Source organism: Pleurodeles waltl, chromosome 6 (assembly GCF_031143425.1).
Source record: "Pleurodeles waltl isolate 20211129_DDA chromosome 6, aPleWal1.hap1.20221129, whole genome shotgun sequence".
In the NCBI taxonomy this organism is placed as follows: domain Eukaryota; kingdom Metazoa; phylum Chordata; class Amphibia; order Caudata; family Salamandridae; genus Pleurodeles; species Pleurodeles waltl.
Genome location: NC_090445.1, coordinates 724,074,096 through 724,089,322, shown reverse-complemented (window position 1 = coordinate 724,089,322; position 15,227 = coordinate 724,074,096). Strand labels below are relative to the sequence as shown.

Sequence of the window (15,227 nt, the reverse complement as noted above, 5' to 3'; positions counted from 1 at the left end):
ATTTTTTTTTTATTTTGGTTTTGTTACACGCACCAGATTGCTATGTGTGACATTTTCATAATTTCAGTGTTCTTATGAGTGACATTTCAGTGACTAGGAATGACACTTTCTCACGAGCAAAATCAAGCTCGAGGACGAGAGAAACATAATTATCAGAAATTACGCCCATTTGAGCAACAAGAAACTCTAAGAAGATCTTAAAACTGTTGCAAAGCACCAGATATCGAAGGGCACTAACTTAGTGCCTTTGTAACCCCATGATATTAAACATTAAACACGTCTTTCACAGGAAGTACTTTATTGTGTTAAAGTTCTGCCGGCATGATTTTGCCCACTTTTAATCAGACATGTTGTTTTTTTAAGTAAATTCCTCTGGTTAGACACTGATTAAAAGCTGCACCACTAAAATGATCTATCTTGACAAATGGTGGAGGAGGGGAGGAGAAGAGTATTTGTGTCAGATTTCCCGATTCGCGAGAGGGTGAGGATCATTTCTGCCTGTTACCTTCTGGTCCCATGAACTTGTCCATTGAATGTTGTGCGGTGTAGGTAAAGTCCTTTAAAACAAACTGTAGTAAGACATTTTGACAATTTAGGCGATTATTGAGCATGGTAGCAAAAAATACAGGGACAAGTGAAGTATACAGTATGTGTGTGCCTGCCAGCTTTCTGTACCAGATATTGCCTTGCTGCTACTTGGCATCTGGTTTACAACAGCAAAATTGCTCACAGCGTACACTGTGTAAAGCCGCCACTTGCTGGCCTTCTCTGTTAGAATTTCATAACCCTCCCAGATGGGATAGAGACCAACTCCGTCACCCCCAAGCAGTTCTTGATTTTTGCACCATGCAAATCATCACAAAGCAAGGGGAAACGTTGCTGGGATTCAAACTGCCACAGTTTATTCGATGTACATTATGCATATCAAAATACATCTCATGCAGATTGTAAAATCATTTCATACATAATGATAATGCACTCCTCTGTCTTTCACTTTCTCTGTGGTTATGTTCCTATTCTCCAGTGTTTTGGGACAGCCTTTCCTTTCCAAGGGCCCTTAGTCAGCGCTGCTACTGCTAGGCTGCCCTTGCTACCAAATATAGTGAGCGGCCTTTTGGCCTTGTCCGGGCTCAAGTGCCATGTCCGCCCGCTGCTAGCCCTGGTTGGCCTTTGTCTTCTTCCTCTTAACCCTGCCATGAAGCATCAGAAGGACACCACCTGAGCAGCTCCTGTTCTTTTAGGCTAATGTGCAGTCCACCTTTGAAGCACTCTCTGCCGTGATGCATGTGGTTACCTGATCACAGGCAGCTCCCCCCTTTTTCCTCCTATGCTACTGGAAACCTAGCTGCTCCAAAACCCCAACTATGTTTAGTAGGAATAAGTCCATGCCCACTCCAGTCAGGTGGATACTGTCCGATTCATAGAACCCCACTACCCTCAGGTTCATAAATCCCTCCCTAACGAAACCCCAGGAGTTGGCCCTACAGACCTTGCTCATGGAAATGTTGAGTTTCCTCCTGGATTGCTCCACCACCCCATGTCCGTTGGCTCCTCCACTCTGGTCTTACTATTATCTTGGACTACACAACGCCTACGGGGCGCAGCAGACTTGCTACCAACGCAAGACCTGACACCATTGCTCCCAACAGGTCCCTCCTGCCAGCAAAGGAGATAATTTCCCCCCAGGTGGATTACGTTCTGAAGGGAGGGGAGTTGTTGAGCCCTCCTCATGCCGAGCCGTCTTAGCAATCAGACTGCTGCATCCTGCAATCCCCGGCCCCTGTAGTTCTTCTGCGCTGCCCAAAGTTCTGCCCGCGAGACATAGGAGTGGCTCTTGATCCAAATACTGCAATTATTGCTGACGGGGCCTGTTACAGAAAGAAAGAAAAGATGGGAGGGAGGGGTTTAGGACTTAGGGTCCTGCTGGTCATATGTACCTTTTAAATGCCCCCAATGTCCAGTGGCCCACATGTTTTATGTGCTCTCTTCAAAGCCCCCTTGCAGCTGCTGTTGTGGCTGCGCTGATGCAGAAGGAATGGGATCTGAACCTCTCCGGTGGGGAGCCTGTCTTTGGCAATGGCCATTTTCATTACCACTGTAAATTGGAAACAGCTGAGGTACGAGCACATCCTTGTGTCGAAAAAGTGGCAGGTTCTTTTTGGATGCCGTGCTTTATGTAGTCCAGCAAGCAGCATACAGGGCACAGTGTGTCCTGTCTAGGCAGTGAAGGCGGGAGTACTTCCTCCTTCCCCTCCTGATCCGTCTTGGACCTGCGCAGGTGGATTATCATATGATGGTCCCCCATAATAACATCTTGCCCCTGTAGGCATGCTATGCCTGGGTGTAACTTGGAGGGGGCCACAAGCTCACAGACCCAATAGACACCAAAGAACGCAAGCGTGATGGCTGCTTTAAAAAGTGTGTTTTCGGAGTGTGTCCGGCAGTAGCTTCCCTAATCTCTGGCCCATCTCTTCATGGCAACCCTGCAGTAAAAGGAGTTAGTGGGGTTCGCTGCAGAGGGCAGTTTTGGGTAACAAGCGATCACCCCGGTGAACCTGCACCTGTGACCTGCTCTTGCCCCTCATGAAGGCCCAGTGAATACAAATATGCACCTTCTCCGAAGTGACAGCGCCTGCCCATCCGGTGACCTCCTGAAAAGTCTCCCAGCACTTACTGTATCTCGCTGCTGTCTTAGGTGTCAATGTGTTGTCCACCAACATTTTCAGGGGCAGTCCAGAAACCCCCACAGCTGTCCTGGTATTGGCATCATACATGGGTCTGTGCGAGGTGCTTGCTCTCTGAACCTATGCCATTGAAAACAAGTCAGCGCGTCAGCTATTAAATTGTCACAACCAGGAATATGTCTGGCTAATTGCAATGTTCCCCTTTAGTTGACAACCCATTAGAAGGAGGAAGAGGCGCACAACCATGGGGCCTCAAGCTGTCCCAAGATTTTGTGACCGTACAACTGCATGGTTGTCGGACCAAAGCGTGATCTGCTTCTTTTCAAGTCTGTCTCTCCATATGATGAAGGCCACGACTATGGGGAAGAGCTCCAATACTGTGATGCTCCTGGTGATTCCCCCCCCCCCAACCCCCACGTGTGCCATGCAACCGGCCGTCGGGCCGCTGTCCAATCTGTTCTCAGGACTGCCCCAAAACCCAAGCCTCCTGCATCGGTGAATAACTTGGAGCTGTTTGCAGATACCCTGGGTTCCCTCCATATCAGTGTTCCTTTGAAGCTGCCCAAGAAAGTCAACCACTGCTCCAGGTCCTCCCTGATCCCTCGTGTAAGGCACACCATGTGGTCTGCTGGATCTTGTGCAGTGCTGCCTTCTTAGTAAGCATGGCCTTGATGTCCCACTTTAACTCCACTACCTTGACCTGGGGCAGCCTGCATACTCCCTCCATGGTGTCCAGTTCTATGCCCGGGAAGGATAGGCATATAGTGGTGCCCTCTGTTTTGTCCCCTGCCAGCTGCACCTTCAGCTCCTCCACTAAATTCTCAAAAGTCTGCAGTAGTGCCTCACACTCGTTGGTGCCTGCTCTGCCCACAGAGAGAAAGTTGTCCAGATAATGAGTACATTCCCTTTGGGACATCTCCTCACAAGTTTCCATTCTAGGAAGGAGCTGAATGCCTCAAAATAAGCACAGGATATCGCGCAGCCCATTGGCAGGTATTTGACATAATAGAAGTGGTTGTCAAGGAGGAAACCCAAGAGGTGGTGGCTATCTTGGTGATCCAGAATGAGGCGGAAGGCAGATTCAGTATCAGTCTTCGCCAGCCAGGTGCCCTTCCCTAGTGTTTTGATCTGATCCACTGTGTCATCCACTGTGGCATAAGACATAGAGCAACTGCTGGGGTCCAGGCCATTGTTTACTAAACTAACCCCTGGGGGGAACCACAAAGTGATCTAAGAGTGTGTGTGTGTGTGTGGTGGGGGGGGGGGCTGTGAATGAGCCTGCTACTCTTCCCAGGGACACTGCCTTCACTACCTTCCGCCTTGCTACCTCCAGGATTTCTACAACTGATTTCAAGTTTCTGGACACGAGGTGGCCCTGGGGGCCCTTGTAAGGGATGGGGAAACCAGAAGTGAATCCTTTTGCCAGTAGCTGTCCTTCTTTCCTTCCCAGATAGTCACTGAGTAGGTGATGCAACCGGACTATCTGTATGGGAGTGGCAAGAGGTTCGGTGGGCCCTGGGACTGCTCCCACCCCAGCCCTGGATCGGGTCTGATCACGGGATATTTTGTGTGAGTAACGCCAGGCTCTGCCGTATTGCGAGTAGGTTCACAAGGAGCTGCCAGTGGGGTCGTCTTCGGTCACGGGATCAAATACCGCCGCCGAGTTGTGCTGCCATTGCCCAGCAGGCAAAACTTTATTCCTGAACTGCCACAGGAGGCAGGAGTGGACCCGCCTAGAAAAGTCATGAGTCTCACAAATTCACACTGTCTCGGTAGCTATTGGGCACTGACTAATGATGTCAGTAAATGTAATGCTGCACGCACAGTGTTGGGTGTCTGCTTGTGTTACATTGTAGCAGTTCTAGCAATTTAGCCAGAGCCCCAAGCTTGCTGGCCGGCCACTACTGTTTGCATGGTGCATTATTATTGCAGCACTCCGGCCTGACAGCTGAGGAGATGCTATAATGTGTGACATTGTATCTCAGTGCGGTGATGAGGACCGCCACACTGAAATGGGTTAGACTAACGCCTGATGTGTGGTACTTGGCAGGGCTGATAATGTGCGTAGTCTAGGACCGGGTATCAGAACTACATCTGGTCAGTTGCATCCGGTGGAACCTTTCATGCAGTGCTGACCCCCCCCTCCCCCCCTTAATCCTCCCCACCACTCCTTTTTTGGCACAGTCGCCTGGGGTCACAGGGGTGATGCTGTCCCCCAGCCGTGTGTCTATTACTGTGTTGCACCTCTGTCTACATCTTGAAGGGTGAGTCCAAATCGTACAGGGCTGTAACCAGATCCGCCTCGTATCATGATTCCCTCGATCTGAGCAGTCCCCAGGATAGTAAGTCGCTGCAACCAGATGTGCCCTTTCACTGAACTCCAAAATCAATGGATGAGGGAATTGTGGTGGCCCATTAATAAAGGTTCATTGGTGGGTCTGGAGAACTCTACAAGAACACATACATTCACATTGTTGGGTGGCCACACTGCCCACCACGGGTGATACCTTTACATGTACCTACAAGGATGCTTTAAGCAAAACACACCTAACCTTTGACACCACATTAATCTCCAGTTGAAGCTAAATTGACATCTCCAGAAAGTTTTTATATCCTCGGAATTAATTGCTTCTCACATTTGTCCTCACTTGTTCTGGAAAAACACTTCTTTCTTCCCTCTCAACAGGCTAGCATATTTCTTACTAAAAGTCAAGAGATTAGCTTTATGAGTGGTGTTTCTACCACCTTTAACTAATCGTTCCACTTTATGTAATCTAGATTGCAGTTTGAAGTATGCTTGTTTCAAAGTAGGCCTGAGGACTTTTTCCATTAAATATCCCTGCAAGATAATCTGTTCGGATCTTCAAACATGTCACCACCTTTGAAAAATCATTCACAACGTTCTAGGTGATCACTCTGCAGTGATCTTCCACTGTGACTCCTACAAGCATAAGGCTTTTGTTGTGAGGGCCATTTTCCTGGAGCTGTAAGGTATGCTTATGGTTGTATTGGGACAGTCACAATCTGTGGCACAGTTTCTTTTCTGAAGAAAAACGTCTAGGATTTTGTAGAATTTGGACGTTTTAAAAATTCACAGATTCTCTTGTTAGTTTATTCTTTAAATTTCAGTACAGAAAGTAGAGTAAAGTACATGGTTTATACTATTCCCTAAATTCAGTAACTTATGTGGAAGGTTAATAATTCAATATGTGAGCAAGGTGTACAGTAGTAGGAGCACAGATAAAAAGTATATATGCATTAAAATGTTTCTCTTTTTTCAGTATAGTACTTCTAATCCATGTAATTTGTCAATATGAGGTGCATCTATCTCTGCAACAGTAAGAAGGAAAGAAAGGTTGATGTCATTAAACGTGTATCGAATTATAAATATTTAAGTTCATAAAGTGGTATTAGCCCGTGAATAGGTCCAGTGAACTAATTTTGTTATTAACCAAAGATTCTCCATAATTTCCTATGTTTCCAAATAGAGGGAGGGTGTAGAAGGATCAAGAAGGAGTGAGGAATAGCTAAGGTCGAGGCTTGCCCACAAAGGTGGCTTTCAGCATGGATTTGCCACACCCTTGGCACGGTTTCTAATTTATAATGCAGGGCTTACCCTCCTACTGACGGTTTGAAAGGAGAGTGCTCAGCCCAAGTCATTGTGGCAGCCAGTGGAGTCTTTTGTCGCTAAGACTTAATGTGACGCATACACATGTTCTCAAGGGCACACACTCATAAACAGTGGCTGAGACAAGGTGTATGAAGTGCAGAGAAGTTAGCATGACATCACAGAAAAGTTGTGAGAATTTTGTGAGGGGACTGGAGGCACTGATATGAGGCTTCTCAAAGGGAGCAGAGGGGGATGTGTGCAAGTGGACAGTGACCTAAATATTCAGGAATATTCACAGCAAATGACGAGTGCTTTTTAATATAGCTTGTCTCATATGTGGCATTAAATCCAGACCAGCAGGAGCCTAATGAAGGTGGTGTAGCCGTTTGTAAAATAATTGCTTCTTGGGTTGAGATGATGTTTAGGTGCATTTCCTAAGGTTTGATTCCTGACTAAGAAAATGTTGTTGCAAGATTTTCTTTAAAATAATTTGCTCATTCGGTGCATTAGTTCTGTGACATTCTGACTTCTTTACCGTCCAATAAGCAGTGGGTTGGCCTTGAGAAATCAGTCAAGGGAAATTTTTCTGTACAAGCTGGGATAAAGAAAAGCATGAGAATATATAAATTGTTATGTTAAACAGTAATTAAAAAAAGAACTGAATAAAACAACTGAATACTTATTGAGTCATCATAAAAAAGAAGGTCTGTAAAAAAATAATTAACTGCAATCCTTCCCCTTGAAGGCCAATTCCACGGTGACTGCAGCTTGCTGGACTTGAGGCGAACTGTAGAGAATACCTCCTAGAGGAAGAACTAGTAGTGTAGGGGTTTGCCTTACTTGGCAGCGCTGGTGAAAGTAAACAGCAAATATCCAATCTTGGCAGGAGGCAATTTATTAACCTTTGCATTTCATTTATTTTATTTCTAACTTGAGTATGTGAAATCTAATGCAAAGCCATTTCATTTTATGAGAGCAAAATGAAAATGTGTGGTCCCATCAGAGGTTCTATGGAGAGTGAAAGCATTGACTGAAATGCGTACCTTAGGGGATCTTGTTCCCGTAGGGTATACATATGGCCTTATATAAGTAGGGGTGGTTGAAAAATTCTGCTTCGCTGGTTGAGTTTTGGCCACTTCACGTTACGCTTGTAACATCCAAATTTGCCAACCGCCACATGGCTGAGGTTTTTTTTTTTTTAGCGAGGCTTGCCAGCAGTAAGTTGGTGAGCGACAATTGGCATCCCCTGGCTCAATTTTTCGGGTGCTATGAGGGCACCTGGTGGGATTTTCCCAACAGTGGCAGTCGTGACCGCTAGCGTTGTGCAAGCTGCCCATTGAGTAGAAATAGAGGCGAAGTGTGACTTCGCTAACTCACCTCTGCATGGGGCTGACAACTAACTATCAGAAAGTGTACTCTTTTGCATTCTTTTCTTCGAAAAATGTTGTATGTTGTACTGCTTCCTGAATTACTTCTAGTATATTTTGAGGTAATCGGTATATTGTAATATTGGATTTCTGTTTGGGGCAGGTGACTCATTTTTGGATTGTTCTGACAGCCAAAGATTTCAACCCTGAGAAATATGCAGCCTTCACCAGGATATTGTGCAGGTCTGTATTACACAAAAATGAGTAGTTTCAGTTTTTCCGTTAGATTATTTCTTTGATATTGGCAGTTGGGGTAAACAAAAGACTTGGTATGGTTGAACCTAACTGTGCCATTACAATTCCATTTGACATGTTAACACTTTTCCTCTTGTAGGATGTACTTGAAGCATGGAAGCCCAGTAAAGATGATGGAAAGCTATATATCTGTGCTGATAAAGGGAGCCTGTCAGAGCGAAGAAAACGGGTCCTTTCTCAGTGCCGATTATGATACTAGGAAGGCCTACCTTGCTGGTTCCATCAAAGGTAAATGCGCTGACCCTAAGCTGTGCAATCTGAAAGATGCAGTGAAGCTGCTCGAGGGATTCGGATCTTTATTACAAGATTGTTAAACCAACCTTGCTGAAGAGAGCCAAAAAAGTAACCTTGAATAGTCTAGAATTTTAAAATAGTATGTTGACTTTTTATTGCATTGGTGAAAATAAGATTTGAAGTGATAATGACTTAAAATGCTTTATTTCAGATGTTGTTTCTCAGTTTGGCATGGAGACGGTTATACTGTATACAGCGCTGATGCTGAAGAAGAGAGTAGTTGTTTACCACCCACGAATAGAAGCCCTCCAGGAGTTTACCAGGTACTTAATACTGTTGTGTGGAGCTTATTTGGTCTAGCGAGATGAGACTGGCAGAGGTACAGAGAGTCCTTGCACATCATTAACCTGTTCTATGCCATGTCGAGGCTCACCAATAAGATTCGCAACCAAAGTGCCAGAGGTTTTCTTTTTGGCTTGGTGAGCTTGCAGAGAAGTCAAATCAATCTCTGCTGTGCAGGAGTTGGGGGAAACGCTGTAAATGGGAGGACCAGGTGTGGTCAAGTAGGGAAATCTAGTGGACAATTAGTAGTCGAGGAATTGCAACACAGGCACAAAACTTGGATTGTTGGAAAAAAAAAAAAAAATACATCTGCACTAAATTTGTATGCATTCTGTTGCCTTTTAATTTTTACAGTTTAACAGATGAACTCCTCATCTCACCTCTTTTGTGCATGTACAAAACTGTCTGTGTCTTCATCTAAGTGTGATGTTTGTAATAAGTGCTTTCCTCTCCCCATTTTTCGAGGGTCCTCCCTGCATTGGCATGGCACCGACAGGACTGGTCCATTTTGCATCCGTATGTACATCTGACAGAAGAGGAGACGGAAGCTTTGAAGAATTGTACAGGTGAAGGGGTGATGTCTGGGACTGCAGGCTGCATTAATAGAACATTGGAGGAGGATGGGGGTTAGGCTTTGTATATTTATAGGGTGAGGTGGTATAAGTTTGCCATTATAGACCGTTGTTGGTGTATAAGTACTGTGTCGGACAGATGATCTTGTAAGTTTAGAAACAGCACCCCCAGGAGTTCCTTGCAGAGCTTATACAGATACCCTGCTTCCAGAGCCGTGGCTTTTTCATTTTGAATCGCATTGCATCCGCCTTCAATCCTGCAAACTCTCCTCAGAACTGGGGCCATAGATCACATTCCAGAGGAGTCTTGATCCAAAATGTTGTACTCTTGTAATTTAAATAGACGAGGCCTAATATAGAACTCTCCTGCCTCTGCTAATCCTCAAACGTGAATTAGATCATGATCTCACAGAGCTTTATGATGGATATTTCATTCCTCACCTTAAAATACTCCCCAAGAGCCAGACTGACTCCAGAAATATTTTCATAGCAGTGCTGCTTCGTTTTACTAGGTGGCATTGACCGGCTCCACACTCTCTCTACATTGCCCCTCGAGGTATAGGTGTCAGCTATAGTTAACTCCTGCTGCTGGATTTTCCGTATGTTGAGAATATTTCTTTATTTCCTTCCTTGTCATGCTCATGTGATGTTGTTGAGATCTTTGATTCTCTCGAGGTTGGATTATGCCAACGCTCTCTATTTGGGTCTTCCAGATTACATGCATCAACGTTTACAGGTGATGCAAAATATGGCTGTCCATCTTCTTTTTAAAATTCCCAGGTCTTCTTCTGTGACCCCAAATTGGGAGAAACTTCAATGGCTGCCAGAGCGGCAACGCATAGTATTTAAGGCCTTGACAATTGTTCATCAAGCTTCCCACAATAAGGGGCCTAGCTATATCATTGAGAAGATGAAGGGATATCCCCCAGCAAGACCTCTTTGGTCTAGTAATGATGGTTTAATTGTGGTCCCTCGTTTTAAAAGCAATGTTGTGGAGGTTCCTTCTTCTCGGTCTTTGCTGCCAAATTGTGGAATCAACTCTCTGCACATTTAAGACTCAGTACGGTAGAAGATAAATTTGAAAAAAGAGCTGAAAACACTCCTGGTCAAGCAATAGGGAGGAATTTGAATTGAGGTGGCATCATAAGCAAAAGAATGATGGGTTTTAGTGTCACGCCAAACTATTGTCAGTGTTTAGGTTCTATTGCAAGCAACCTCCCATTACCTTTTGTTTGTTTCATGTACCACCCTTAGTGGCATGGGTATGCCAAGACGTGGGTCTCGGACTCACTGTGTTACTAGAACCAAGCTGTACCCAGCTGATGAGCCCATAACGAGAGCAAAACTGGTCCTAGGTTGCTTGTGTTTCGGTTTAGGGAGAACCTGGCATGGCGGTTCAGGTAGGACTGTTCACATGAGGAGCAAGGTCGAGACTGATTTGCATATGTCTTGGTCCAAACTGAGGTGGCATGGAGTGCAAAACAAAAATGGGCTGGAGTTCTATCCTGAACGACTGCCAGTGGTTATAATTATTGTAAGCAGCCTCTCATCACCTTTTGTGTGTTTCACCTACCCGAGGCCTTTAAAGAGACCATGCTGCAGATTTTCCGTGCTTGTGCAGCTCCCAAGGGTAGGTCGCTCCCCCTGCCGCTGCAGCTCCTCCAGCTCCTCCAGCTCCTCCAGGTTCCTGAGACCCACCTCACAGTAAGTACCCCACACCTCCCAGCCCCTCGCCCTGCCCCGCGCTACTCACCCTCTCTCCTGCTTCTTTTCCTCCTCTCTGTCTCTTCCTCCTCGCTCCTCCTCTGCAATCTTCTTCTGTACTCTTCTTCTCCCCGTCTTCTCTCTTCTTCTGTGTGCTCCTCAGCCTCTCCTGTCGCCTCTCTTCTTCCTCATCTTGCTCTGTGGTCTTCTGCCTTCTGCTCTTCGTCTTCTGTATCTTCTTTGTTGATCTTCTGTTCGTCTGCTCTTCTGCTTCTTCGTCCCCTGCATCTTCCTCTGTGTTCTTCTGTTCTTCTGTGTTCTTCTCTTCTGTTCTTCTGTGTTCTTCCGGTCTTCTGTGTTCTTCTCTTCTGTTCTTCTGTGTTCTTCCGGTCTTCTGTGTTCTTCTCTTCTGTTCTTTTGTGTTCTTCCGGTCTTCTGTGTTCTTCGCTTCTTCTGTTCTTCGGTTCTCTCCGACTCCTGTCTCTTCCCGCCCCTGTCTCTGCCCTCCTGCTCCTGCCTCACCCCCCTCTATCTCTCCACCTATCTCTCACTATCACCCACATCTACCTTTTTGCTACCTGCCTCCCTCACTCCTCTACCTATCTCTCCACCTAACTCCCTCACTCACCCCCTCCTATCTACCTATTTTTCTATCTCTCCACCTATCTCTCCATCTATCTATTTCCCTATCTCTCCCCCCGTCCCGACACCCCCTCTGTTACCTATCTCCCTATCCTCTCACTCTACCTCTCACCCTCACCCACCTCTACCACCCCCCCTCCCCTATCTTTTCAACCCTACTCCTATCTATCTCCCTATTCTCCTAAAACTCTAACACTCACCCCCCCTCCACCCTTAAACCTCCCTCCCCCAGCTCTTCTCACTCTACCTGTCCCCCCCTCCCTCGCGCTTTCCCGCCGTGACCTCCTGCACGCCCCCGCCCCCCAGCTCCCATTCGCCCCCAGCTGACACCTCCCCCCCCTCCTCCCTCTTATGGCGGCCGCTGCGCGATAGTGGTAGCGACCCTTGACCCAAGGGTAGGTCGCTCCCCTTGCCGCTGCAGCTCCTCCAGCTCCTCCAGGTTCCTGAGTTCCTGAGACCCACCTCACAGTAAGTACCCCCCACCTCCCAGCCCCTCGCCCTGCCCCGCGCTACTCACCCTCTCTCCTGCTCCTGCTTCTTTTCCTCCTCTCTGTCTCTTCCTCCTCGCTCCTCCTCTGCAATCTTCTTCTGTACTCTTCTTCTCCCCGTCTTCTCTCTTCTTCTGTGTGCTCCTCAGCCTCTCCTGTCGCCTCTCTTCTTCCTCTTCTTGCTCTGTGGTCTTCTGCCTTCTGCTCTTCGTCTTCTGTATCTTCTTTGTTGATCTTCTGTTCGTCTGCTCTTCTGCTTCTTCGTCCCCTGCATCTTCCTCTGTGTTCTTCTGTTCTTCTGTGTTCTTCTCTTCTGTTCTTCTCTGTTCTTCTGTGTTCTTCTCTTCTGTTCTTCTCTGTTCTTCGGTTCTTCTGTGTTCTTCTCTTCTGTTCTTCTGTGTTCTTCCGGTCTTCTGTGTTCTTCTCTTCTGTTCTTCTGTGTTCTTCCGGTCTTCTGTGTTCTTCTCTTCTGTTCTTCTGTGTTCTTCCGGTCTTCTGTGTTCTTCGCTTCTTCTGTTCTTCGGTCCTCTCCGACTCCTGTCTCTTCCCGCCCCTGTCTCTGCCCTCCTGCTCCTGCCTCACCCCCCTCTATCTCTCCACCTGTCTCTCACTATCACCCACATCTACCCTTTCGCTACCTGCCTCCCTCACTCCTCTACCTATCTCTCCACCTAACTCCCTCACTCACCCCCTCCTCCTATCTACCTATTTTTCTATCTCTCCACCTATCTCTCCATCTATCTATTTCCCTATCTCTCCCCCCGTCCCGACACCCCCTCTGTTACCTATCTCCCTATCCTCTCACTCTACCTCTCACCCTCACCCACCTCTACCACCCCCCCTCCCCTATCTTTTCAACCCTACTCCTATCTATCTCCCTATTCTCCTAAAACTCTAACACTCACCCCCCCTCCACCCTTAAACCCCCCTCCCCCAGCTCTTCTCACTCTACCTGTCCCCCCCCTCGCGCTTTCCCGCCGCGACCTCCTGCACGCCCCCGCCCCCAGCTCCCATTCGCCCCCAGCTGACCCCTCAATCCCCCTCCTCCCGCTTATGACGGCCGCTGCGCGACCGCGCCGCTGGCGCGCCAGAGGCAAGCCTGTCTGCGCCTGTCCGTGCCTGGCCCGCGCCCAGCGCCATGACCCCTGGTCCCCAGCCCTCCCCTACCCCGCTGACCCGCTACGACCCCACCACCCTCCACGCCCTCAACCCCGGGCGCTCCAACACCTGCTTCCAAGCCCACCCCAAGCGCACCCATGGACCCTTCGCCTGTAACTCCTGCAAACGCATCTTCCACCACGCAACTACCACGACCACCAGCCCACGCGCCATCAACCACCTCAAGTGCATCCTGGTCAACGCTCGCTCTTTCCACAAGCACGCAGTTGAACTCTGGGACCTCCTGGACTCCACAGCTCCGGATGTCGCCTTCATCACGGAAACTTGGATGAATGCCTCATCAGCTCCAGACATCGCCACTGCCATCCCCGAAGGCTACAAGATCTCCAGAAAAGACCGCACCAACCAAGTAGGAGGAGGTATCGCCATCGTCTTCAAAGACTCCATCAGCGTCACCACCTCCACCAAAGACACCCCTCTTGCCGCTGAACATCTGCATTTTCAAATTCGCACCGACCCCAGGACCACCCTCAGAGGATCCCTCGTCTACCGTCCCCCTGGACCGCGCGCCCCTTTCAGCGACGCCATCGCCGACTTCATCTCCCCGCACGCCCTCGCCTCGCCGGACTACATCCTCCTAGGCGACCTCAACTTCCATCTGGAACAGAACAACGACCCCAACACCACCGCCTTGCTCGACAACCTCGGCCTCAAGCAACTGGTGAACACCGCCACCCACATCGCCGGACACACGCTCGACCCTATCTTCTCCGCCAGCAAACACATCTTCTTCAGCCACACCTCCGCTCTACACTGGACCGACCACAGCTGTGTCCACTTCTCATTCCAACGTGAGACCCGCCACCTCCGCACTCAACCCATCCCTCGTCGACAGTGGAACAAGATCCCCGAAGAGCAACTCTTCTCCGCACTCGCCGCCAACCAACCCACCCTCACCACTGACCCCAACGACGCAGCCCTCAGCCTCACAAACTGGATCTCCAACTGCGCAGACAACCTTGCTCCCCTCAAACGCACGCATCGACAGACCAACACCAAAAAACCTCTCTGGTTCTCTGACATTCTCAAAGAATCAAAGAAAACTTGTCGCACCCTCGAGAAGGCCTGGCGCAAGGACCACACCGCTGACAACATGACCGCCCTCAAGAACGCTACCCGCGAACACCACCACCTGATCCGCGCTGCCAAAAGAAACTTTTTCACCGACAGACTGGACAAAAACAGCCACAACAGCAGAGAACTTTTCAGCATCGTCAAGGAGTTCTCCAACCCCAACGCCGTCCCGCCCTCACAGGATTTGTGCGAATCCCTCGCCACCTTCTTCCATCGCAAGATCAGTGGCCTCCACGACAGCTTCGGACACCAGACCCAACCAAACATCACCGAACCCGCACCCCCGGCCTTCACCCTCAACAACTGGGCCCACATCAACACTGAAGAAACCAAATCCATCATGAACTCTATCCACTCCGGCGCCCCTTCGGACCCCTGCCCTCACTTCATCTTTAATAAAGCCGACGACATCATCACCCTGCACCTCCAGGCCGTCATCAACTCTTCTTTTTCTTCTGCTACCTTCCCCGAATGCTGGAAACACGCCGAAGTCAACGCCCTCCTAAAGAAACCTACGGCTGACCCGAACGACCTGAAAAACTTCCTCCCCATCTCTCTCCTGCCTTTCCCAGCCAAGGTAATAGAGAAGACCGTCAACAAACAGCTGACCACCTTCCTGGAAAACAACAACCTGCTCGACCCTTCACAAACCGGATTCCGAACCAACCACAGCACGGAAACCGCCCTCATCTCAGTCACAGACGACATCAGAACCCTGATGGACAACGGTGAAACAGTCGCCCTCATCCTCCTCGACCTCTCGGCTGCCTTCGACACCGTCTGTCACCGCACCCTAATCACCCGCCTCCGCTCCACCGGGATCCAAGGCCAGGCCCTGGACTGGATCGCCTCCTTCCTCTCAAACCGTTCCCAAAGAGTTTACCTCCCACCGTTTCGCTCAGACCCCACCGAGATCATCTGCGGCGTACCTCAAGGCTCATCGCTCAGCCCGACACTCTTCAATGTCTACATGAGCCCCCTCGCCAACATCGTACGCAAGCACGACATCATCATCA

The 15,227-nt window shown here is 48.6% G+C and overlaps 1 protein-coding gene across 3 annotated transcripts in view; it reads left to right on the top strand.

Annotated features, from left to right (window-relative positions):
- The window catches only part of DENND10 (DENN domain containing 10), a 176,658-nt gene that overhangs the window by 104,025 nt on the left and 57,406 nt on the right, over positions 1-15,227 (top strand). For all 3 annotated transcript variants that reach the window (XR_011204890.1, XM_069239242.1, XM_069239243.1), the window contains 4 exons: positions 7,825-7,904; positions 8,056-8,204; positions 8,422-8,533; positions 9,018-9,118. Coding sequence is in view for 2 of the 3 variants with exons in the window: in XM_069239242.1 (XP_069095343.1) it covers positions 7,825-7,904; positions 8,056-8,204; positions 8,422-8,533; positions 9,018-9,118 (442 nt within the window). In the remaining variant the exon portion in view is untranslated. The remainder of the gene's footprint in view (positions 1-7,824; positions 7,905-8,055; positions 8,205-8,421; positions 8,534-9,017; positions 9,119-15,227) is intronic.